This window comes from Simochromis diagramma, unplaced genomic scaffold, assembly GCF_900408965.1.
Source record: "Simochromis diagramma unplaced genomic scaffold, fSimDia1.1 OVJJ01000123.1, whole genome shotgun sequence".
In the NCBI taxonomy this organism is placed as follows: domain Eukaryota; kingdom Metazoa; phylum Chordata; class Actinopteri; order Cichliformes; family Cichlidae; genus Simochromis; species Simochromis diagramma.
Window position 1 is genome coordinate 3856917 of NW_024386778.1, and position 26489 is coordinate 3883405.

The 26489-nt window shown below is 40.5% G+C and overlaps 1 protein-coding gene across 2 annotated transcripts in view; it reads left to right on the forward strand.

Moving 5' to 3' along the window:
* The window catches only part of robo3 (roundabout, axon guidance receptor, homolog 3 (Drosophila)), a 161781-nt gene that overhangs the window by 55933 nt on the left and 79359 nt on the right, over positions 1-26489 (forward strand). For both annotated transcript variants that reach the window (XM_040012334.1, XM_040012341.1), the window contains exon 2: positions 25851-26177. In XM_040012334.1, coding sequence (XP_039868268.1) covers positions 25851-26177 — 327 coding nt within the window. The remainder of the gene's footprint in view (positions 1-25850; positions 26178-26489) is intronic.

Here is a 26489-nt window from a genome sequence, read left to right on the forward strand (position 1 = left end):
CTGAAGGTCAGAATAGTTCATGGTTTAAAAAAGGTGAAATCTTTTGACTTCCCAAATTGGACTGGGAAATTACGTGTGTGCTGAGGAAGCTGCCAATTTTCAGCAGAACATTAAAGAGAGGTGAAGTCAATAACACTGATCATCTCATTACGGTCCAGTGACTTGCTTGGAAGTCTTGGGTTCTGACGTTCATGTAAATGTGAGCTTGATATCTACCATCCATCTAAACATCAATGGAGTCCAAATACACACAATCATTGTCCTGCCACTTCTAATTGCAACAGCCTCCCCCATGAGGACAAGGGGAAGCCTCAACCAGAGCAGAGTGAGGGACAACACAATGTGACTGACAGTGAAGCACACATTACTCATTATGTTTTTTAAAGGTAGTACATTGCATTAGAAAGTAATTTGTTGCACTGCTTAGTACATTACTGCTGCATTACACCTAACATGTACTGTCCCATAATTACCATTTAACAACATAAAGCTATAATACTACGCACCATGCTGGTCCTAATGAGGACAGAAGCTTTAGTGTTTTAGTTTTGAGCCAAAGCCTGCAGCAAATGTGAAAACGAGCTCAAAGAGCACTTCAACTGCCACACTGATTGAAAAGTTACAGGTAGAAGCTACAATGCTGTATTAAAGATCAGAGTCTGACTGTTTGCCTGGAGAGAGCACACATTCAGCTTTAGCATCACTCTGGGTTTTTCCCTACTTTGCGTTAGCATGCTGTCTTTGCAGATGCACAAAAGTCAGTGTGGTGTTATCAGCAGCTATCACTAGCCTGGGCTTATTTTACCATCACATTCGTCTCCTTCTATCCAATGAATTTACACTTAGTGCCAATTTTTCCAGCCCTCTAAAGTGTAGGTCAGCTGACTGTAAGGCAAGTAAAGAAAAAAGGTACTTTGATAATTGTTTTTCCTTATCTGCTGATCTTCAGATATGCACAACCTATGTAGCTCAAGTAGTATCTCTAACTTTATTAAGTGATTAAAAAATGTGTAACATACTCATCCCCATCTCACTGGTTATCTGCAGGAAGGATTTGAGGACTGTAGATGACCTAAGGGATCTGCTGTTAGCATCCAGGTTTCAGATACCACTGATGGGTCAGAATTGTTTTGACAGTAAGATGGGGGTTCAAGCAACACTGGTCCGATGGTTTTAATGCTTTGGTTTATATGTGTATATAAATTCCTTCATGATATTAAGTTCTCTTGGGGAGCTAATTGGAAATATGTTAGCATAAACCTCTGGTACGTCTTCATTATTGGAGCTTTCATAATCCAGTCCGTCTGGTACTCACGGAAATGTCATTTGTATATTATTGCAATATTTGTATAATGCCATTTTTTGGATAGTATTTGAATAAAAAAAAATTAAATGACTGACATTCTACTTTCCACCACATGGTAAATGCTAATGCAAAAACAAACTTCTTCAACATGCTAACGCCGTTAGTATTCATACTAACAGTGCTGTCATGATATGAAAATGTAAACCAGTCATTTCCAGCTGTTTTCCCTTTCAAGTGTTTGGACTAGGCTCTCACTCGTTATCTCACGTTTTCCCCCTTGAGACAGTAACGCTTAACCCTGACAGTCTATTTGGGGGTTTGAGGAGGAATGTGGGTGCCATTTTTCCCAGACTTTTTACATTTGTTCATCAGACAAGGAGAGCGGTATGGAATCGAAGAAAGCTTCTAAAGGGACCTTAAAGGCTTATTCAAACTGGAGATGAGAATAATAAGAGATTATTGCAGCACGAGTGCCTCTTAAATTCATGTATTTGTTGGTTATTTGGAGCTCAGGGTTTCATAGATCTGATTTCAGTTCCGGTAATAAAATTATCTCTCTTCATCACAATGTAGACTCCCGCTATAAGTTTCATAGAGAGAGAGAAAAAAGCTATGTAAATAAAGAGAAAAACAAATGGAGACAGAACAAACTATATGTAACTTCTGGCAGCACGTTTAAACCTTACAACAACAAAACAGCAACAAATTGACACATAATACATTTACTTCAACCCCAACATCCTGAGGGAATACTTATTTAACCCAAGTGGGAAACTACATTATGGAATTAAGTTTTACCACCCAGCTACATATATAACATACGTACAACTAGGGATGGGTATCGTTTAGGTTTTATCCGATACCGGTGCCAAACCGGTACTTTTGAAACGGTGCCCGTGCTTAAACGGTGCTCGAACCGGTGCTTAAAGAATGGAAAACACAAACTTTGTCCAAAAACCTCTTATGTTTTTATTTTTAGCAGTCCCTTTTTTTCTGCAAAATGATAACCAAGTTAGCCTTTTCTGTTGATACAACATACCTCCTTTGGTTGGAATTGGTGCTTAAACAATGGAAAACACAAACTTTGTCCTAAAACCTCTCATGTTTAACTGTTTTTTTTTTTTTTTGTAAAAAGATAACAATGTTAGCCTTTCCTGCAGCTATAGGGCATATATGGTATCACTCTATCAAACTAGAAGACAGCCGCATGTCACTACGATGGTGTTTATTAGTTCACCTTACATGCATTAATGTAATAACGTGGTTAGCCTACTCAATGTAAATTACATGCGAACAACATTAAGCTACTCACCCAGAGAAGAACGGCTGCTGCTGCATCATCATCCGTCATCATTTCTGCTACACTGGCAGGGCTAGGGGCCAGGACTCTCCTCTTCGGGTTCTTGGGGGATGTTGCTAACTCCGGGTCCGATAACAGGCACCACACCCGCAGTAGATGTGCTCGGTGTGAGCTCTTGCAGCAAGATATCAAATACGGTGCATTTCTCGGCTTTTAAAAAAATGCTATACGTCGCCAGGTGTTTCATTAGATTCGAGGAGTTACCTCCTTTGCACAGTATCACCTTAAAGCACTTGTTGCAGGCTGCTGAGTTTGCATCTTTTGCTGTGAAGTACAGCCAGACTTTTGACCACTTCACCTTGGGCATTTTTAATCTGTAGCTCTGCTCTAAAAGAACGTACGTACCTGGGCCCGCCTACTATCCTTGGAAAGGTAAAATGATTGGCTAGAATCCAAAGTGTATGACATTTCAAGAAAAAAAAGCACAGAAATAAAGCACCAAAATAAAGCACCGAAATGTGCGCTGCTTTTCGGTCTGGTTACTACCGGTAACTACCGGTATCTGGTGCCATTACCCATCCCTACGTACAACTGAAAGCGCTTGGTTCCACAGTTTTCTGTGCACTATTTCTACAGAACATTGCTCTTTATCTGGTTGACTCATTCCTACTGATGTGTACTAGTGACCTCTTTTTCTAGGAGATGACCTCCCAGCCATCCATGCATCCTGACAAACAGCCTGGACTGTTGTCTGATCAACTGGAAGCTGGAACTCCACCCAATATAGAAGGAAAATAGAGAAAATAGGGCAAGTAACTAGTGGTAGAATGAGGGGTGACATTATAGGTGTATACAAACTCAAGAAAATACTCTGACCCATGTGTCCTTTTTCTGGTGGGACTGTTCTCAGTAAATCCAGAAATGCTTGGTTGTACAGAATAGTTCTGTGGTCTGGAATGAGTTGTTCCAATCTTCTTCTAAAACAGTTTGAACAGTTCTGCTCATCTCTGACCGTAGGTAAAGCTCACGTACAGTATCTTCATAGACAGAGTATTAGATTATTTTGCATTAATTACACGTGTATGCCAAATTTTCATGGGAATGTTTCTAAATGAAATATCAGATGATGTATTTACAAAAAAGTAAAGAATCTCAAACTCATGGGTCAGTGATCTCAGCAAACCACTGCAGGAGTTACAAAAACAACCAAAATGTATCCAGAGCTTTATTTTTGATGAAGAAATCTGAAGAAATGTAATCAAAGAAAGCATTAAGACCACAATCAACTGTGAGCACTGCAGTCTGAAACCAAAGTGGTCTGAATAGCATTGATCTTCCCTCCTGATTGCACATGTGCTGTCATGCTCTTTCATTTTCATTCACAGTGACCTTTGACACAATGAAGGTATACTTACAAGTCTTATTTGATCTGTCACTGGAGGCTAGGACTGGCAAACAGTAAAAGGCTACACTTTTAGTGGACCACTGTGATATTGTATGCACTCAGCATTGTGCTATAGTTTGCCATCTCCCATTAAAATGAGAATGTCTGCTGTGAGTGTTATTTTGCTTTATTAGATCAATTTTCGGTTCTAACAAATGAGCTAGCTGTGTGTATTCATGGTGTAATTACTTTCCCTTTCCAATTTGCCAGACAACACAGCTCTGTCCTGGAAATATAATGGGTTACTTTGCATGAAACATAGCTAAAGTAATAACAGAATATTAGCTTACCTCTCCACAGGAGTCCAGTGAGATGGGGGGTCAAATTCAATGCAGGAGACTGGCAGTCTGTTCGTAATCACTGTGTAAAATCTAGCATTGTCTGATCTGTCTATGTGTGTGATTACTGCTCCCTGGAAGTGGATATGATGAAACAGGAGTATGAAATGGCAAATTATTTCAGGTTGTAGTCTCTAATTTCAGTCTCACAGATTTTGTTTTTGGCTTCCTGGTTGCATCCTCAGAAAGATGTGTTCTGCAGCTCTCTTTACAAAATTGGTTTCATAAGCTTTTTTTTTTTTAAATCCTTTTTAGACTTTTAAATTAATAATATCCAATTGAAATTACTGAAATTATTACTTTGCTAGTTGGAAATACTATGCATGTTACTGAATCACTGCCTTTTCTTTCCTTCATGTAGTCCTACTGAAAATAAGGCAGCTAGCTGCTAGGCATGAATGGCTTCTGTCACACACCGTAACAGCTGGCCGGGGCTGCCTGTTAACGCCAGGTGAGAGAAGGAATGGAGTCGGAAGAGCTTGTATGTGGAGGGGAGACAATTTTGTTCAGGCTCTCTAGGGTATGTGTGTTGTGGGGAGGGCCATAATTGCAGTTGCCACTTCACCAACCCATCTCCCCGCTACCCTGCCACCTCGCAGCCCCAGTGCAGAATGGGAGAATTGGAAGAGTCATTTCATCTCACAGGAAAGGAATGGATGGGAGCTCTGTGGGGTGGGGAAGCAGAGGAGGCTAAATTACAGAGCAGCACAGTGCGCTAGCCGGCTGTGGGCTCTGACCCTCTGTCCTGACACCACTTGGTGCCTGAGAAAAAGACTATTTTGAACAAGGTGCGCATCTTCTGCAAGAAACTGCAGAGGTCGGGCACAGTAGCATCCTGCATAACTTCATACAATCCTATACTGCAGTCATGTGAAAATTGCATTGTTCAGTATAGAAACATAAATGACTTTTTCACGGTTTATTTGCAAATATATTACTAAATGTATTAATAAAAGAACAGCAACAGTTTAAAGTAATGAACAACACTTGTTACTACAAGCTTTGGCTCTAAAATTGACCACATCACAGTAAGTTCAGTCTTGTCAGGTCAGGTAATGCCATTCATTACTTGCCATTATACCAATAAGCTCTCTCAGCTAAACCACAGGTGGGGGCATAGGAGGTCTCTGCTACACAGCCAATAGAGACAACAAACCAGAAATATAGACACCAGACATCTTTGACAAAGTGAGGAGCAGCGAGCTTGTTTTTGTGTAGGAGAGAGCAACAAAATGAATATCATGATGTGTCAAAGATAAGACATCTTTTAGTAACAATAGGCTGAATTTTATTCCAGACATTTTAGAAAACAAGGAAATATGTTTCAATCCTGTCAGTGAGGAAAGTGATGCATCAGAGACAACATCAATCCTCAAAACACCTCTCCAGTGTTCTCAGGAATCAGTCGCTCAAGAAAAGAAAACCATGGTTTAAACTACAGCCACGGCTGTTCCAAAACCCAGTGGAAGAGATTAAGTAAAGAGGAAAGTAGAGTGACACCAATGCTGTAATATATTTCAAGGTTTGCTGAAGCTCTTACGGCTTAGTGCCAATACAAACGCATTCAGGATTCCTCCATGTCCTCGTCATCTCACAAATTGAAAGGACAGCCAAGTCATAAAATGCAAAATTGTTGTCCGTCATTCAAAATAACCGCTTTTATTACCCATTTTGGTCCTTCATCATAACCAGTTTCTGCTGTTGGTGACCCATTCAGCTACTGTCTTCAGAGAGACATCCACACAGCTTATAGTACAAGTGCCAAACCTCATCCCCACTCATTACAGAATACAGTCAGTATATGAAACCCACTGGATGGTTAACCCCAGCAGATAAACAAGAGCTTAATGTTTGCTTTGACACCACAATCTGCCCCTCTCATCATAATGTGTGGTGGCAAACAGACGGGACGCCCAGCCCTGTCATATACCCCTATCAGTTCGTATATATGCAGAGAGCGTTGGAGAAAGCAGAAGGTGCGTCTCGCTTCACAGCCCTAAAATTAATGGTTGGGGCGAGGGGGGGGGGTGGGGGGTGCTCTCAATATAGAGTGATGGCAAAGAAAGAGGTCTCTGAGAAGAAGTGTAGATAAAGAAATGGATTCTTATAGGAGCAGAGACAGTAGAGAGACAATAGAGCTCTAGTCTAAATGGCAATCCACTGGATCTCTTGCCCATATTTCCTTTTATTCACACTGTGGGACTGAATCCAAGTTGAGAAAAGCCAGCAAGAGAAACAGGAAATTAGTTGCCCACCTAATAGCTGGACTGCTTTACCACCTCCCCCTCGTATTTTTTTCCTCTTTTTTCTTTTCATCCCTGAGGGAAGTTGGATAACAGCCATTCCCATTGAAAGGTGGATCAATAAAGAGATATATTGTCATCTTAGAGCGCCACCCTCCTAATCAATTAATCTATACTAGAATTCGTTCATTGGATCCTCTTGAGGGGGTTGTCCTCTTATTACCCGCTATGAGTTTAAAAAAAGGTGCAGACATATGGGGGTCTCATTACTAGAAATGGAGAAGAAACCTTGAAAAGGTTCAAATGTCTCGCTATAGATGCAGATGATAAGCATTTAATGGCATTTCAAGGTAACAGTGATTTCACCACGAGTGGGTCTGCCTACCGAGATTATAAGCAATAGTCTTAATGACTTATTCTCCCTGCTCTGCTGCATCATCAGATATAGGGGCATATGCATGTGATTCAGAATGTACAGAGTGCCTCGTAGGCAGTGTGCCACTGATTCCATCTTAATAGTCTGTTATTTTCTGCTTCAAGTTTTGGCTATTTCCAACTTAAAAGTGTTCTCTCAAGGTTAGCCTTTCAGGGATTTTAAAGGTACTTTAAAAGATGAACTTGCATTGTTGAAAAAACATTTTTAGCTTTAAATCAGAGCTCAAGTTTGGGGCAGCTAAATAGCAATTATTTTAAGCATTTGCACAATGAATTCACAGAAGGCTAATCTCTGACATCAACAGCTGTGGGCGTATATATCTGAGAGACTTTTACTTTCCCTCTTCCTCAGCTTTATCAGCTCTTGTAATTGTAGGCATGCAAAACTGCTCCTTGAACACTCCCAGCAATATCAGGACTGCCATCGCTGTTTTTATACATTAATGGTGATTTATAGCCAGGAAGGAAGTGGTTCTGGTAAAGGATGTTGGCCATTTCTCTGTGGGAAGAACAATACATCAGTTCATATGGTCTTTTAAGCGCGAAAATAAGGAAAATCTTGTTTGCCTTCCAGTAACGAATAGGAGAAAATTATGTTGGCAAATTCGAGAAAAGAAAATACCAAGGTTTGCCATGTGTAGCGCTCCATCTTTACATCAAAAGGTCATGAAATTAGATGAGATGACCCAAGACAGAGAGATAGAGGAAGGCTGTGAAATAATGTGACAAAGAACTAAAAGTACACATGCAGCTAATTTAAAAAGCAGAAGTAAAACTAGGTTAAAAAAAACAAAGCAAAGCAAAACTATCCTTCAAAGTTAAACAATAAAACAGTACAACAAAAACTGTAATTGGCAGCACAACTCAAAATATAATAAGAATGCTCATCTCAAAAACACAACCACACCCTGGGAATATCATATCATGTGGACTATCAGTGTCTCAATGTCTACTGTGTCTTTATTTGTTCAACTCTAAAAGTGGAAAACTGGAACACAATGGATATGATGAATATAATGCATTCTTTAAAAACACAACAATAAATCCACCTATTGTACTTACAATGGTCCTCTACTAGCCATGTACTGGCTCCTTAAAATGACCCCCTATTTTAAAAGACACAAAGAAAGAACAAAATATGTCATTTTCCATTTAATGGACATCTCCAAGGTCACTTATTGTTCTGTCCTCAGAGTCAGTCACATCTGTAGACATCCTTGGACAGGAAGTAATACATTTCTACATGACACTTCATGAATCATCAGGTTTGACCTACAACAATGCTGCTTAAAGAAGAAGGATGAAGCCAAAAGAAATTGTATATTTTTTATTTATTAATCTGTCTCCACAACTACTCGATGCCATTGGGACAGCTTCATATACTGAAAGCACTCTTTAGAAAACCCTTCATGGTGATAAGTGCAAGAGATTAATTTTCCTTAAAATGACAAAGCACTGATAGTTTGTTGTTTGCATCACACGTGCATGCAAAATGAGCTCTGTCTCATCTTAAATAAACGAATAGACTTTTAAATAACAAGTCTCTTTCCTTTTGATTATTTTGGAGCTTATATGTAAATGATATGTGTGTGGTACGTTGGTCTGAAAGCCTGATTTGGTTTCCATTAATTGATGTTTGGGGGATGCTTGATATTTCTCACTCTTCTGAAAGGCATTTGAAAGCCATTCAGAGTGGAACAGTTAAACAGCCTGCAGAAACAGTGCAGCCTCGGCCAAAAGAGGGGAAAAAAAGATCCTTCATACATCATAGGCTCCTTTCACTTAAAGTCATTAGTTTATTTATAAATGTAGGCTCAGCTGCCCAGTGCATTACTGAATATGACAATACGTTTGTCTTGAAGCGTGCTTGCCATGTGCTGAATTCAACTCTTTCAGTGGATCTGTTCTAAACAACTGTGGAAACACTCTTTTTTATTTGGATTGACATTTATTGTTTGTAGATTCCAGAGACTCTGTTCAAACACTGGCTGGTCTAGAGGTAGGGCAATGAAAAGTCTCCTGCCAACCAAACCATCAATTAGCCTCCATATATTATAGAGGCCGTCTTTTCCTATGCTGCCAGGAATGCCAGGAAATGTTTTAATGCTGGCATTTCACAAAAGTTGACTCTACGTGGCCTTTACAATGCTTTCAAATGAATAGCAAAAATTATGCCCTTTCCACACGCAAATCTTTGTGCGTGGAAAGGGCAAAACTCTGTGGTCTATGGCTCAGCTGCAAATGTGTTGCACAGCACCAATCCACACTGATGGGCTGTCATTGTAATTCAGTTCCTAATGTGGATAATTAGTCTGAATTCATGGAGTGCTTGATTCCACTGACAGCTATGCCAAATGTTTGATGAAAGCACCAAAGTAGCGGCATCAGTCACAGACAAACGGAAATGCGTTTAAGTGGAGGGCCTCATCATGTTTTATTCAATCACAGAGCAATGCTCAATTAATCAGTTTCTGCAATTAAATTAAACATGTACATGCATAAAACATGAAAGAAATATCAGGGGTGTTTAAGTGGCGCTTGCTTCTCATTTTTCCTGTTAACCCAAAAAGAGAGAATTTATTTTCAGCTCTCTGCAGCAGACACTGTGACCTTACTGATGTGGAATTATTTCTGTTTCATGCAATGCTGAGAACACAGCGAGACAGAATGTGTTAAAGCTCAACTTAGTATGCGCAGCTTGATGCAAACCACCATTCAATGCATTTCTATAAATGTCAAGAGCTGTGTGTTTACCAGGTCTTTCTGACCCTTAATATTTATTCAGCTCAACAGCACTCTAGCCAATCATTCCTTATTGCAGAATTGTGGCTCTTAAGTCAAGTTTCATTGGCTGCAGTTTGCCGTATCTCCTGGCACATGTAATATTGCTTTTCGCTTTCCATCAGTTGCAGGCAGAGCCTGTGCTCAGATAAATAGTGACATTTTGCAGCAGTGTGGGGGGCTTGTTTGCATCTTTTAGTGCCTGAGTCATTTCTATCGCCTTATTTGTATACATAGCATCACAGTCGGCACAATCAAAGGTCGTACACATGTAAGAGAAATTTGCATTTGGATTCAAACTATTGCCAAAATCATTTATGCCTGTGTGTTTAGATAACATCCATGAGATAAAAGCTGACATTTGCGCCTCATTGAGTATTATGAGTTCAGTTTAAGAAAAAAAAAGGTGGTTTCTGAATGAATGCAAAGATCATGAATCTTTGCAGCACTACGTTAGCATTCATGCTCTTCATAGCGTGTTCAAGGATGCAAAATATTCATATATATGACTATATAGATGTAAGATAAAATGTCCAAGCTGTCTTTGATTGCATATTATACATCTGGACTTTTTTGAACAGCATGGTGACTTCTTCTCAATGCTGAGGAAAATTCACAGCTTAAGTGGGAAACATCTTACCAGCGCATGGAGGACACAGAAACGGAGTAACGGAGACAAAGTACAAAACTGTTTGGATTACTTGTGGGATTCTGTATTGGTTACTCGTCTCTAATCTTCATCTAAGTTACAATTATAGCCAAAATACAATCTGACGAAACACTAACCGTATCTACTTTTCATGTCCAGATCAAGCACACTGAGTAATCACCCACAGTAATGGCTGAAAAAAAACAAAACAAGTAAATATTTCCACTAGTAACTTTTGCCATTTTATTATTAATCCAAGCAGATGTTATGGGAGTTACGAGAAGGTTCACAAACGTTTTGCTTCAACTGTAGTTGCCTCTGTTGTGTCTCTAAGACCCTGAAGTTTATTTAAATCTGAATTTAATATAAATGACTAACTGGTCATGGTCCTATCGTGTTTTGTTGGTTAGAAGGTATACGAACATTACATACATAGCCTGACAAGGTTTCACTGTAATGGTCCCTCGGAGGCTCCCGCAACATACGCATTGAAATTGAGCGCACTGGCCCTTTAAGAGAATGGTACTGGAGTGGTAAAGTTAATCGGAATTAAACAAGGATGAACCGGAGGCATGCTGCGTCTGCCTTCAGCATACTGTTACAGCAGGCTGGAGCTTTTGTCACAGCTTAACTGAGATGTGCTTTTGTTAATAGTGTAGATTCTCCCTCTCTCTCTGTGTAGATAGATAGATAGATAGATAGATAGATAGATAGATAGATAGATAGATAGATAGATAGATAGATAGATAGATATTCCGGAGTCGAAACTATTAGATGAGATGCATAAAAATTTCTGTAACCAATCATTCGCATTTTGTTAGGTCAGTCAGGACCTGCCGGCTCCACTGGCATTAACACAGCTGTTTTTTAATATTCATTTTCCAGTGATTATCCTCTTAAAGATATGCTTCTCTAACTTATCAATTTATAATATAACCGTAGGCATTGCATCAGGTTGCTTCATCAGAATTTTATTTTGAAAGCACAAGCGGAAGCCGGTAATGCCATTGTGGCCACTGTTACCGTGGTGCGCTTTGGCTCCGGGAGCGCACTGTTTGCTGCTGAGGCTCAGTGCTGGTGGCGGAGCGACAGAGAGGGACGGAGCAGTGACACACATGGAGCTGAGCTTTTAACAAAGTGGACGTTTCCTCCTGGTACGATGACTCCGGCTACTTTGGGGCTGTTTTTCTACAGGACTAAGCCCTGATGAATGTTTCTCCTCTGTTAAAAACAAACAAAAAGACCGGGCGCCGCCTTCCCCTCACTCTCAGCCGCCCCTCCGATCATCACCTGCAGCTTGCTTTGTACGACACTAAGCGCAGATTTTGCAGAAGCGTTGAGGGATTAAAGTTTGAACTTGTGGTTTATTTGTAGAGCGGCTGAGATGCTGCCTGCGGAGTCCGCTGCTAGTTGCTGACATTTCATACCATAGGCTGGCGCTCATTTGTGGGTCTGTGTGGAAATTATAAGTGCTGCTGCTGCTGCTTGACAGCCTAAAGACTGCCACCAACCTTATCTACCTATGTGCACATTTGTATAATGGAGTACCGTCTGGCTCTGGTTCCCTTACTGGTTGTATTTGCACTCGGAAGTTTGGCATATGGTAAGTTTTAAATTGCTTGTTTTGTGGTTATGGTTAACAAACAAACAAAACACTTGTACTATGTCCGTTATAAAGTTTACAAAGTTACTATTTCACATCAGTCAGCTGATCTTGTAGGAAGCCCCCCTTTATGTCAGCATTTGTGCATAAGTGAGTAATCCTCCTAGATGATGTCACTTAAAAGGCCACTTAGGAACAACAGACAGCAGAGTAGCCCATATGCAGCTTTACTGTGTGACCTGCCCAGGGGATACTGGATTATCACCAGCATCTGCTCCCCACTGAAATCTGACTTTGCTGGCTCATTTATCTCCAGCATTGGGCCCATTAGATGAATTATGGACACAATGCAATTGTGAAACAAAAACCCTTCAGTTTCTTCTCCACTACTGTAAGTGAGTGTGGCAGGGTTGAAAGTTTGCATCCCTCTGTGGACAGCATTGCTAAAAAATGCATGCTTTCTTGCTACTGTACAAGGTTTGGTGGAAATAGCCTTTACCAGCTGCTGCTGCGTGTAAAATGTTAAGCAGCTCCTCTATGTCCCAGTCTGTGTGGTGGAGAGTACCAAACAGTGTAGGTTTAAGTGTCACCGAATCCCTGGATATAAATGTATGATGCACAATATTGGCTTTTGTTGTTTCATGACTCTGCCTTCAGACGTATGCATATGGTGCTTTTGATTTCAGCTTTCAGAAGCGAAATCTGCCACATACGCACACTACGAGTCATAGTATGGCTCTTTCTTGTAGACATCAGACACCTCTGGGATGATAGAGATATGTTTAAATGAGACTGCTGGATCCTCAGATCCTCCATCAATCACACGTGTATAACTGAAATTGCTGCCAGTTGGCTACAGGCTCTTTGTCAACATGCATTCATGTCTGTGTTCAGCACAGATGAACCTCCATGTGCGATGTACTAAAGCAATGTTTTTTGACACAAGTGGGATGATATCGTTTGTGTCAGTGTGGTGTCTTTGGGCCCAGCCCCACTGCTGAGGCTCCCTTTTACAAGCCTGTAAACATTGCCTATGAACTCAGCATCTGTGAAAGTGCTCCTTCACTGACTCCAGATGCTCCTCTGGGACTATAAAGGCTGGATTAAAGCTGCTTATTTTCACTTTAGCAAACACATGGTGAGTTAAAAAAAAGAGAGAACTGTACTGTTTTTAGCAGCAGACTTTTTCCCCCCCCCGTCGGTAAATTTACATTTAAATGTGTGTTCTTGTCACACTCTGATACTGTTATACAAAGTGGCATAGATTAAAAGGAAGAAGAAGCTTCAGATCAGTGCCAGCACAGATATATGTGGAGAAGAAGACGCAATGAAGAAGAGTTTAGGAATGATTCTCCATCCCTCGTCTTCGTGTGAAGGGGCCGTTCATGCGGAGCCAGAGTCACAGAGTCTGGTCTCAGACTGTTTTTCCAGTAATATGACACTGGAATCTGCCAATCACCGCTGTCACTATCAGTCACCTCGATGACCTCAGGAAACTCTTCTCCAATGACTGTCAGTGACTCATGTGTTTACAATGTACTTTATTGATGTGACTTCAAGGCAGGAGCTGAAAACAGCTGCTTTGTTGCAATGTGGATGTCCTCACCAGACTAGTTGCCAGATGAAATAGCCGACACCAAACCTAGATAACCACTCTGTAATTACAGTCTGAGCACACAGCTCAATTTCCTTTGGGGAGGGAAGTACCGTGGGGTGTAATGTGGCTGAAATAGCACAATTACCGAGATGGCCATTGTTTAAAACCCTTTCTTCTGTTTCTGGCAGTTGTGCATTTTGCGCACAAGGTTTTTCAGACATGCTGTCAGCCTCAGTGAGTTACAGTGGAGGAGGTTTGGAGGGGTTTAATGGATTGATCAAGGACAGTTTGACAGGAGTTATAACTGCTGCCGAGATTGTATTGAGATGTCTGAGTAGTCCTCTTTAAAGTTGGGGCACAACCACTAGATCCTGGTGGCAAAAAGACCAGTTCACTCTAAAACCAAAACCACGTGAATGACTAAAGTAAAAAGATGTGTATTTTTATTTTTCCGAATTTCTAAGATGTGTCCCACAGAGATGAATGTGCTGTTTGAAAAATGCTTTTTTGCACAAACCCATGGACGTACTAATGGACACTGATACAAAACAGTTCTTGTGAATCCTGTTGGCAGTCAGTAACCAGTACAGTGTTTCAAAAATGAGATAGCACCGTTCCATTTAGGTGGCTATTCAGATGGAAGCCCAGCGCGAGACTTTTACCAGCTGCACTCCACATTGTAAACCTAGATTTACTTTGTTATTTTTATGTTACAGTCATCACTGCCGACTGGAATGGCTCCTAACAGCACTCCAATATGCAGTAGCTCATTTTGTTTTTGCTTTTGGAATATTGACAACATTCTTTTTTCTGCAGAAAGAAAAAAGACACAAAAAGCTTTGTAGTCATTTCCGAGAACAAACATGCACTCGCACAGTGAGCGTACCTTCCTCCTCCCCCCACCTGCCTGCCCATCTGTTCTGCACAGATCAATTAGGCTGTCAATACATTCAAGCATGATGCACTGAAATGAGGCACAGTGTAGCATTCAAGCTACAAGAAGATCCTAACTTGCGCCGGTTGAAAAATAACACTCGAAATCGGGGCAGGGAACTAAACCTCCTCCTCCTGTTACCTCAGAATCAGCAGCGTTAATCATCCATCCACTTTCTGAATCTTATTTGAGTAGTTTTGCTTTTTTTTTTCAAGCTGCTGGTCAACCAGTTCTAGAAATGAATAATAAGTAATGCTAGAAAAAACATGAGGTGAATTTGCGTATGCTAGTCGTTGAACAGCCGCTCATTATGTGTACCCATGATAATAGAATTTCACAGTCACAAATATCCATTACACATCAGATTGACTGCACCTCATGATGCATTAATAACAAGTTATTTGTGTACTGGGCTGTAGTAAATAAATAAAAGCACTTTGTAAACATGTCAGTGGGGTGTTTTTGCTCGTTCATCTGCAAACTAAGGCTTGCGCTCACTGTCTTAATGGCACTGCTTATTATCTATGCTGCATGTTCCTACCACAGCGAGCCAAAATCAACAAACACTGAGCTCCTTCTTCATCAGGCATCAAGGGAAAGGACTTAAACTCATCTCTATTTAGCAGCGGGTGCTGGCAGGCCAAGTTAGCACTCCCTACTCCTTGAAGGTCTCAAGTGCAACTGCCTTTAGGGCCCAACACAGTATACCTAAGCTTCCAGCCTTGGGCTGCAGACAGATGGATTACCCCTAACATTAGATTTCAGACAAAGATATCCCAAGTACAGTTTTTGAATAATCATTTCACTTAAAAAGGGAAATATGTTATCCAAACCTACCTGCCCTCTGTGAAAAAATAATTCTCCCTTAAATATAATAACTGTTTGTGCGAATTGCATTCAGGCTGGCAGTGAGACACAAATCTGAGCGCACAGCCCATTGCTAGTCAGTGGTGCTGACCTTCAGTTACTTGGATGAGTGACAAAACATTTCTCCCATATGAACACATTCAACTTAATGGGATTTGCTTACCTGGATGATTACCCATATGGAAAAGGTATATATAAATCTTATAAAGTTTGTATCTGTCTTGTGTGAAACTTGTATGAAAAGCATACAAGAGTGAAAACAGATATAAGATCCCTAGAAAAATTATATAAATGAAACTTGTATGTTGTGGATACTTACTAAAACAATATATGAAAGTGGCCACTTTCATGAGTAAATCATATAAGCCTTATATGATTCACTATATGAAGTAGGCCACATCTTATTTTATAAGTTTTTACTATTTCTTTTCCATATGGGTAAGCAGTGTTTGCATTGTTCTTACAAACACTTACACTCCTCATCCTTTTATCGCTTCAGTGTCTGACTATCTGTCTAATAAAGGGTGAGGTCATCATGAAATCTGACTGGTGAAGCAGCCAGTCAGATTTCATGTTTATCCTGTTTATATTATCTGCCAATGTTTGAAGCAGTGACATAACTCTGACTGCTGGAGAGTCAAAGAAAAAGCCCGTGGGTACTGCCACAGCTGTCAGAGCAGTAACTCAGTGCTGTGGATATATTTGTGAGTCTGGCACTCAAAAGCTCTGCATGAGAAAAAGCCACCTGATAATGGATTATTTTCTACACGGATGTGTCAAGGTGATGCCGTAGTAGCCAGAAACTGACAGGTACTGTTGATGATTTAATGGCAAGGTAAAAAACTGACAGGGACAACTTTTTTTTCTGATGACGGTGTCGATACACACATCGAGTTGGGCTAGGATGACTTTGAGTGTCTCTATGGCTGTTTGTTTGCCCTGTTGGGTGATTGATAGCTATGCCTAATTGACTGACTTCTTTAATAGGCACCTTACTTCATCTCAAAAATCTTTTGAATTTGTAGCACTTATAGAAGTGACAGCAGCTGGATGTTAATCCAGCTCTTGCTCTACAGCTTTTCACTTCATGACTTAATGATACATCAGGACCAGTGGAAATGTCCTCAACAGTATGTCAAGGCTGCATTTTACCACTTAAATAAAGGGTCTTGGAAATGTGTATCATATATGATTGAGCTAATTGCTATCATGGTCTCATGAGCTGTTTTTTTTAATAATACAGGCACTCTCCATGTAGATTATTTCATGTTTGACTAACAAGCTAAGAGTCAGTAGAACAAAATAAAACCATGCACCATGGTTATTTTTGTCATGTTAGTGATGTCGTGGATCCTCTTCAGGAAGTTGTTGTCTCGACCCTTTCCTCCCTCAAAATACGATGTGGTGTGATGTGTGTTTTCAGAGAGATAGCAGCCAGCCTGCACATTTGTGTCTGTTTGTATAAGGGGACACACATCCAATAGGGGCTAATCTTGAAATATGCTGTTGTGGGACAGGAAACCAGTGGCATTTCCTCACTGATGTGTTTGGCCACCCACAACCAGCCTTGTTCCTGTCTTGGAGTCCCCTCGAGGATTTCCTCTTTGACACGACTGAGAGACTGCACCTTCGTCAGCGATCACTAATGGACAGATAATTAGAGATAATGAACAATCGTGCCATCATCATACAGCCTTTCTGGAGCCAAACCATCCACTAACTATCTCCATGCTTATATTTCCCACCCACCTACCCCTGCTCTGCGCTCATCACAAAGAGCACTTACAGTGAAATGGGATGAAGTGTGGGAGTTCAGTCACCAAATACAGTTGCTGTTCTCTTCTTCTTTCAAAGCTTGAAACCGCTTTGGTGGAGTGAGCAGAAAACAAAATCGATGCTTGTTACCATCGGGCTGCTGGAGCTCCAACTGACAAGGTCTGTGATAACTTGAAGGATGCTGGGCTGGAAAGAATAGTTTAGCTGAAACATCCCCCACATTTTTATGATTATTCATACCAAAATGTCAGGTGGGGTCTTGTTGACGTATGTTTCAAAGTAAACAGTAGAAATGTCAATTTTTAAGACATTTCACAGCCCTTCAGTCTTGTTTCTGTAGGTGGAAGTAAATCAAAGCTTAATCAACTTTCTAGTCTCTCAGGCATCTTGTACCACCAGGAACATTTTTAGTGGGAAAATGCTCTCTTCCTGTTGGAGCAGAAAATGCACTTTGCTCTCAAGCTTCTGCCTGGTCAGCGTGCATGAACATCCAGCTCATACAGGTTCTTCACCAGAGGAAGAGGCTATACTCACAGGGCCATTCTCACTCACATTTCCATGACGAAGCAGCTTCGGCCCCTTTCCCACCAAACTGTTCACGGCCTCAGCAGAGACAGTATAAAAAACACAGAAGTTCCTTTTCCAAAGTTGACCCCACTCATTTAGGTGCTTAGCATCAACACGGGCTCAGTTAAAGCCACTTTGTATTGTCATGCAAGTACTTCATTTTATGTTCCCCAGAGGGTTAAAGAGTACAAAGCTGGAGGAAAAAACTGCAGCTTGCCTCGTTTGCTGCTGCCAGTTTAACTTTGAATACACATTTCCAAATCACTTCCTGCAGCTTCAGTAAATAGAAGGTGGAGGAACTGTAAAACAAGAAATCTTTACAAAGAAAAATAGGAGAGGAAAAGGAATTACAGCATCTTCTTCACTCCTCTGTTCCCTCTTTAAAGATTATTACGCTCCCCCTGTTAGCCAGTCAGAGGTACTTTTATTTCAACAGAAAGAGACTTTTTCTAACCAGAAGGAGCAGACTCTGGAGGGAAGGTCGGTTATCTTGAGCGCAGTGTGAGGGTTAGCTCATCTTAGGCTTAATTTGACTTGCTAAGGCAGAGCCTGGGTTAATCTGTCTTCTTTACCACAAATCACCACAGAGCGATAAGGAATGCAGTGTTTGATGTATTGCAGTATTCTGATTTATTTTCAAGTCCTTCACATTGAAATGAAAGGCATTTCTCAGCCTGTCTGGTTTGGAAGACTCGCTGGGAGTGCCGTCCACGTTTTATGTCCTTTTCCCTCCAAGGCCATCGTCAACCAAACGTTTCTGATACATACACAGTGTTGTTATGTATTTCAATAGAACTTTTATACCTAACTTCCTTGCTGCATTTTCACAGCACTTTATAATATGAAATTTACAGATACAAGTGAGGTGATTACACAGATTGGGCCATTGGTTCAGTTATCACATATTTTGATCCTTTTTTAATTTATTTATTGTGTTATTTATTATACTTTTGCATATAGAAATGTTCTAAATTTCATGATTTCAGCTTGTTGCTCTAGTTTTTATTCATAGTTTAGATTCTTTTAACTTGCAAACCAGAAATAAATCAATTATTAATTGCGAAGATTCTTCTTAGTGAGAATTTTCTTTGACAAACTAAGTAAGGAGCGTTTCAGAGCTCCTTACATGGTTTTCCATAATATAATATTTGTTTTCTGTGTGTCCTATAATTTGACTAGTGGACTGGATTCACGCTCCACTAATGCGCTGAAACCTTCTGTGAGTCGCTGTGGTTTGCTCAGGGGTGGGCTGCATGCTGGAGACAGCTTGTACTTATGGCTGCAGCGCAAGATTTGTGTTGACCTCAAGATTGAGCCTTGTACAAATATCAGACAAAATGAGGACCCTTCTTGGATTTGCTGCATGAGTCTGACCATCACTGTACCATCTGTGTTTGGAAAATGCTGTCAGCAATGGGTGATGTGCCTTCAAATCAAAATCACTTTAGAGCACAATTAGAGGTTCTGAATTAGCTTTGATTCATTTTCAATTAATTGTCCAGGTGTTCTTGAAAGATACAGAATAGATATCCTTCTACTTTATGTCTTGGAAGACGCCAGTGGTGCGGTGATCAAATGCAGATCAATCATCAGCCCCAGTCTTGTACCATTTGGACAGATCCCGGGTTACTGGGTGTTCTGATTTTTTTTATCATTTAAGAAGAAGTAAATGATGAAAGGTCTCTTGTGTTTGTTGTGCAATAAGGCAGGACTGGGGCTCGGAATCAACTGTAGATATCTGTGATTTTTCTTTTGTACTCCTTTTAAAAGCACAGGACACACCAAGACATTTATTCTTGTACTAGATGAGACAAAGTTCTAGCTCGATACTTTTTCTGGCTCCATTACAGAAAGGACATTGCAGTGGTGGTTGGTGCTCCCCTCGGCTGTTTTCTTCCCAGTTTTTCATTTGTTTTGTGAGCTCACTGTCCTCGCTATTTCTCCGTCACCCTCACGGGTTTAATTAACTCCCCCTGTTTGTGAAAATCATTGAAGATGTTTGAAAGTTTCTGCATTTCTACTGATGTTTCAGGATATATATATTTAAATATATATATATATATATATAAACCCGTTGCCTACTGGTGGTGGTCAGAGGGCCCGGTGGCGCCAGTGTCCGGCAGCCTCGCCTCTGTCAGTGCGCCCCAGGGTGTGGCTACAATGTAGCTGCCATCACCAGTGTGTGAATGTGTGTGTGAATGGGTGGATGACTGGATATGTAAAGCGCTTTGGGGTCCTTAGGGACTAGTAAAGCGCTATACAAATACAGGCCATTTACCATTTACCAAATATTCTAAATACAGAGGGCTTTCTGGGCTGAGCTCTTGGATTTTGAGTCTGGTGCTTCAGATTCATCAGGTAAGAAGTGAAATTTCATGCTGAATAGGACGAATTATTTCCTGGAATAAGCAGCTTTGTAGTTACACCAAGTAAGAATCAAGTTACTGTATCATCCCACTTTACAGCTGAAGAAAGGCTGTTATGGAAGGACATAAATATTTACAGACTTAACTGTCTGTAAGTATATAAGCAGGGGTGGGAAGTACTGAAGTACAAATACTTTGTTACTGCACTTAAGTGTTTTATTTTTTGGTACCTGCACTAACCCTAACCCTTACTTACTACACTTTGAGAAAGTTATCCTTATTTTCTGCTCACATTTTCAAAACAGACTTGCTACTTTGTGTTTAGCACATTTGAGGAGAGTTAATATTCTACATCATTGTCCACCTTCCAGTCCGATTCGAATCCAATTTTTAAGGAACAATAACACATAAAAGAGAATCCTATAGACGTAAGAGGTTTAAGAAATCATTTACTGTACATTTACTTGCATATCATTTACTGTACCCACTCATCAACAATCCAGAGATGTTCTGGTTGTGGTGCTTCAGTATAGCTAGTGCTACAGAAGAGAAGCAAACGTAAAGGGAGTAACATTTTTAAGTGGCAGGCAAATTCAAATGCAACAGGTTTCCTAAAATTTCAAAATACATAACATATATGTTAACATACTGACATGTAAAAAAAATTAGATCTGATTTATTTATTTCCGTTTATTTTACTTTTAATTTTTATGGTAAAGATGTCCAACTATCTGCTCTTTGAATTACTGTGATGTAGTAACAATGCAGATAGACAGCACACCTGTAGCACATTTGTAGTTGATTAAACCTGAAAAAGAAAAACTCCACTAGGTTTACCAGAAGCCGCGATTGATCACAGCCCTGCCAGCATTATCACTATAGGCTAATGAGTTTGTAGATGCAGTGAGGGTGGGGTGTTGGTGGGGGGGGGTTCCCCTCATAGATGAGAGATTACAGTTCATGCATCAGAAACAGTTCAATTAAAGACATTTTTCAGACATAGTCTTGAGAGATATTTGCAGAAAGTGAAGTAAAGATAACAATAATTGGAAATATTAGAAAGTCTGGTTGGTCTAGATTAGTGTCAGCTGATACAGATGTAGGATCAACACTGACCCGAACGTTTGGTGAGTTAAAAACTTGATCTGAATCTTTTAGACACTCACATCATTTGTCAAGTGTAGTTATTTACAAGTCACAACAAGTGAATTAATAACTTACTGTACTTAGTTACTTTGCCCTCTGGGGAACAGACTGCATTATCCACCCTTCTAACGTGCTTATAAGGTGTTTCTCTTGTCTCTTCTTTATGTGCTGAGGCTAGTATATCAGCAAATAGCTGATATCTTATATATTGCCCCCACTAATGTATTGGTTGGGCTCAATCTGCAATTCTCAGTCTGCCAGAAATGTTACTACTGATGAACTGTTGCCCATACCTGTTTTTGGAGAGGATGACATTAAGGAGCCTGAGATTTTGCACTTAGATTATATCCACATGTTAGTTTTTGTTGACTTTTCCTTGGTTACTCCCAAGAATTTACCCTTTGTCTAAATTTACCCTTCATTCAGCAGTGTAACAAAACAACACTGCACAGCCTTTATCCTTGCATTGTACAGCGTTACATAATTCATTATTGCCAATAGTCCTGTTCTTTAGCCGTGATGAGAATGTCTTGAAGTTTCTCCTGTAGATGGGATGTGGTGACTGCAAAGCTGCAGAAAGTTTCATATTGCATTTCTTGTATTTCTTTGTCCAGTTTTTTAATTAGGAAATAAAAACAATTTTCGCAACAGGATCTAAACAGGAACTCTCACACAGTATCTGTTTTTGATTTGATAATTTAGACAGTATTGCATCTTTTCTTCACTCTCTGTTAACCAGACTGCAGTTCTCACAGGATAGACTCCTAGAGCATCCCTGTGGCTTTATTATCTCACATGTATCATTGAGAGTTGCTGCCATCCGTATTACACGATGGACGGGAGCTAATAGGTCCTTAGAGGGCCCAGACGTTCCTATTAGAGTCTTCTCAAGACAAGCAGTCAGACTGTCGAGACTCCAAACTGTCCATTTAACCTGATTGGAGTTCATCTTTTCCAGCCTTGCCCTTATCCGTTACATACCGTACGTCTACGCTCACTTTGAGCTCAGTAGCTGAGCAGTGCTGCTTGCCTTAGAAATTCAAATATCCTTGTATGCATAGCAGTATAGTCATTTTCTGTTATGTTGATCTGTAACCATTTTGCCTTTCTGTAACATCATATCTATGTCAGAATCAATGTGGGTATTGTATACGTTGAGAAAATGACATTTTCCCATAATACTTGTTGAAGATTTCTCAGGTGCAGTGACAGTTTGCTGTCATCCTTTCAGTGGAGCTGTAGTTTTCTGTGTGACATGCCACATATTCCTACAGTGGGAGAGAGTTCATTTCTCCAAGCTTGCTTTGCTGTGGATAGCAGGCGTATGATCTGTCGAGAGTTGGTCTTCAGTGGTTGCAACTTGGACGTTCTCTTGATAATATTTAGCTCAGTCGCACATGATGGTCTCGTCCTCCTTAAAAGCCTTTGCTTTACATTTCCACATGACTTGTTCCAACCAGCTTTTACTGTAAAATTTATGAGTCAGCTCTTAAAGGCTGTGCCCTGCTGAGTTCTCACAACAGACACCCCCCTTCCTCTCTTCCAGATATCCCCGATCAGACAGGCTCAGCTCAGCCACGATGCTACTACCTTAAAGCTATTAGATGAACAGTCTACAGCTCAGAGGCCTTGAGGGAGGTCAGAGAGCACTTAACCAAATGACAACTGTTTTCTGTTAGCATTCGACAGAAGAGCAACCTTTTAACAATATTACTTTGTTTGATTCATTTTTAGAAATCCTTCACATCAAAAGTTTTCTCTGGTAGTGCTGCTGCGTAGAATTCCATTTGGGTTTTCAAAGAAAACGACAGCGCTGATTCTAAATTTGATCAGTGCAAGTTCAGGCTTATATTTTCCGTCACAAGGTGCTTTTTTGGGAATCGTTTGTATAAATTAAACTATCATGAATTCTTGAATTAAATTACAACCACTTTCAGCCCCAGTTCAAAGTCATCAAAAAACTAAAACTGTAAAAACATTTTAGTCAACTGAAATGTGAAGAAAGTGGTAATGTTTGATGCAAGATAACAAATAACAGTGTTTTAAATGTAATTTTAGGTGTATCCTTATCTTGTGTCATGCTTTCAGTGCATGCTTTCCAGCTTCTATTTGATTCTAACTAAAAGCAACTTCAAAGCTTTTGCACATTTTCCTCCTATCCTGAGCTTCCTATCTCTTTGAATGTAATTTCATCGAGAGCAAGACTGTCATATGGTACTCTATATCCCATCGGCAGGAAGCACTTAAGTGGAGTTTTTAATCCCCCAAAACCTTCTTGAGGATTTGTCGCTTTGAAGGCGAGAATTTTGACTGCTTTTCTTATCAGACGTTATCAGGAAAGTCTTAACCTTTGAACTTCCTTTTATCCATGCACCTGTGGGATGAACTATTGTAGCTGTCTTTCTTTTTTGTCACCCTGCAGCATACAGTCTACAACTTTCCTATGCTGCAGGCACGTTTTAAGCTATCTCTCAATATTAGAGGATAAGCACAGGGAGCTGATCACCTCCTAGGTTAAAGATTTGTCCAAATGCAACAGTGTCACTATCTGCTCACTTGTAGCTCTGTCTTCTTTTCGTTTTCAGTCTTCTTTACATGCAAATTTACAGAAAAGCTTTCATGATTGAAAGCAATTTAGACAAAACCTATTTAAGTCTTATTTGAACAATCATGGCTTCAGTGGTGTGGAATAAAACTACAGTCTGGAGCTCAGCTGCAGCGCTCCTAAAAAATAAACAGCAATTCATGTTTTCTGTTTTCCTGTTAAATGCACAGCGCTCGGGCTAATCTCCTGCTGTGAATGTTCTAAAAAGACAACACTGCTCAACATTAGGATATTGCTAAGCATTGCAGCACTCTTATAATTTACAAAACAGCATGGCTTGGTAGTATAGTGGTGAGGCAAGACAAATCAGAAATACACTCATGAATCCCACAAGCGTCTGAAAAACACAGACGATGATGCACCTCCTCTTCTCTTGCTTTTGTTTGCTCTCCAGGGTGATGTTTCACTTGTGCCTCATGGTTTTTGAGTTTATGTTATTGCTTTTCTAACGTTACAGCACGACCGTCATGCTATCATTTGCGACTCTGATTCTAAAAAAAAAAAAAATCAGGCATTGTCTAAAATGTAAAAAACAAAAAACACAGAATGTAATGATTTGGATTAAATTCAAACACAAAAACACGTCAAATGTTTAAACAGAGGAAAAACAATGTGACTTTGAATTTGATAGGAACAGCATCCACACTTGAACAACAGTCTGTGAAAGTCTGGGAACTGAGAAGACCAGCTGCTGGAATGTTGTCCTGTTCTTGTCTGTTATCAGATCACATCATGATGTGCTAAATGTTTTCAACTGGTGAGAGGTCTGGACTGCAGGCAGGGCAGTTCAGCACGATGCCATGGTGTTGTAATAGACACAGTATGCGGTATAGATGGGTGCATATGTTGATCCTAAACTTCCACAAACCTTTCAGCATTTATTGTGCTTTTAAAGTGTCTCGGTTTACATATTTGACGTGTTTTCTATGTTTCATTGTGAAAAAAATATGGATTTACTAGTTGTCCCAACTGGTTGATTGAGGTTGATTATTGGGCGAAGGAGAGCAACATTTGGAGGTGGTAGAAGAACCTGGGGGAGTTACCCCACTTTAATCTCTCTCTGCTTCTGTCTTTCAATCCAACTTTCAGAAGAGAAAGTGAAAACTTGCAGAGCTCTGAACAAGAATTCAATACATTTGGACAGATTAGCACAAACCTGAACCCCAAACACCTGTCGAGACCATTCAGCAAAGCATTCTTTGAAAGTAAAGTACAGAGCTGATTATACGTGTTCAGTATCTTAGTATGTGCACGGTTCAGTCAGCCTACTTTCTCGTCGGCTTGAGATCAGAGTGGTTCCTGCGCATTTACTGCCTTCATGCTTCTCATCCACGGCTCGAGGATTTGCTTTTAGTTTTATAGATGCTGAATTTAGAGCATGTAATTTCACACGTCCTCTCGAGTTATACTTGAAATGTAACATTATGTGCTCATTTCACACAGTCGTGTTGTTGGTGATAAAATGACGAGTTCAGCTGCAGTCCAGCTCAAGAGGTTTGGAAATAGGCGAGCTGAGTGTGTTTTTACAAGTTTTGCCGCCCACTTGCCTTTTGTGTGTAGTGGCCAATATATAAAAAGGAAAAAAAAGGCTGAGGACTTTTAGGCTCGTTAGGTGCGATTCTTTCCACTGGTATGCTTTTGTAACCATGTTCTTCACATCCGTAGTCTGTGAGCAATGTAGTTTTACGGTATTCCCATCGTACAAACTTTGGCTTATACTCAGTTCAGTGCCTTAAAATGAGGTTTTTGTATAATTTGGCATTAATGACTAAGCAGATGCTGTGTTCCTCATGACGTGATATGTCAAATGACATTGGCTGTATCACAATAAAACATGCACCACAAATGTAGTCTTTAACTCGTCTCTCCTCTGTGGTGTCTTTTTCCCACCAGGATCTCGACCCAGATTAGAGGATGCCGCCCCTCGGATTGTAGAGCATCCCTCTGATTTAATTGTGTCCAAGGGGGAGCCAGCTACCCTCAACTGTAAGGCTGAGGGGCGTCCGACCCCGATGGTGGAATGGTACAAAGACGGAGAGCGGGTCGAGACGGATCGAGAGGACCCTCGGTCCCACAGGATGCTATTACCCAGCGGCTCCCTCTTCTTTCTGCGAATTGTACATGGAAGGCGAAGCAAACCTGATGAGGGTGTGTATGTGTGTGTGGCACGCAACTACTTGGGTGAAGCAGTCAGTCGCAATGCATCGCTGGAAGTGGCAAGTAAGTGTCTTTGATGTTTTTGCTATAAGGCTCAGTTGTGGAGCTTGTGTGAGTGTGTGTGTGTTTTAGCGTGGGTTCACAGCAACCGTGATCTCAGTGTTTTATGCTTGTATTATAAATTAAAAAGCCCATAGCACGAGCGAAAGGATGGTTCCTTATGAGCAGCACTGGGCGATGGTGGGGAGGACAAACTCGGCATTAACAGACAAAACCAGGCTCAGGGAGGGGCAACCATCTGTTGTGATCTGTTGGCTGGGAGGTGAGGGAAGACAGAAAAAAGAGTGCCTCATGAGAAGTCACCCAGCTGCCTGA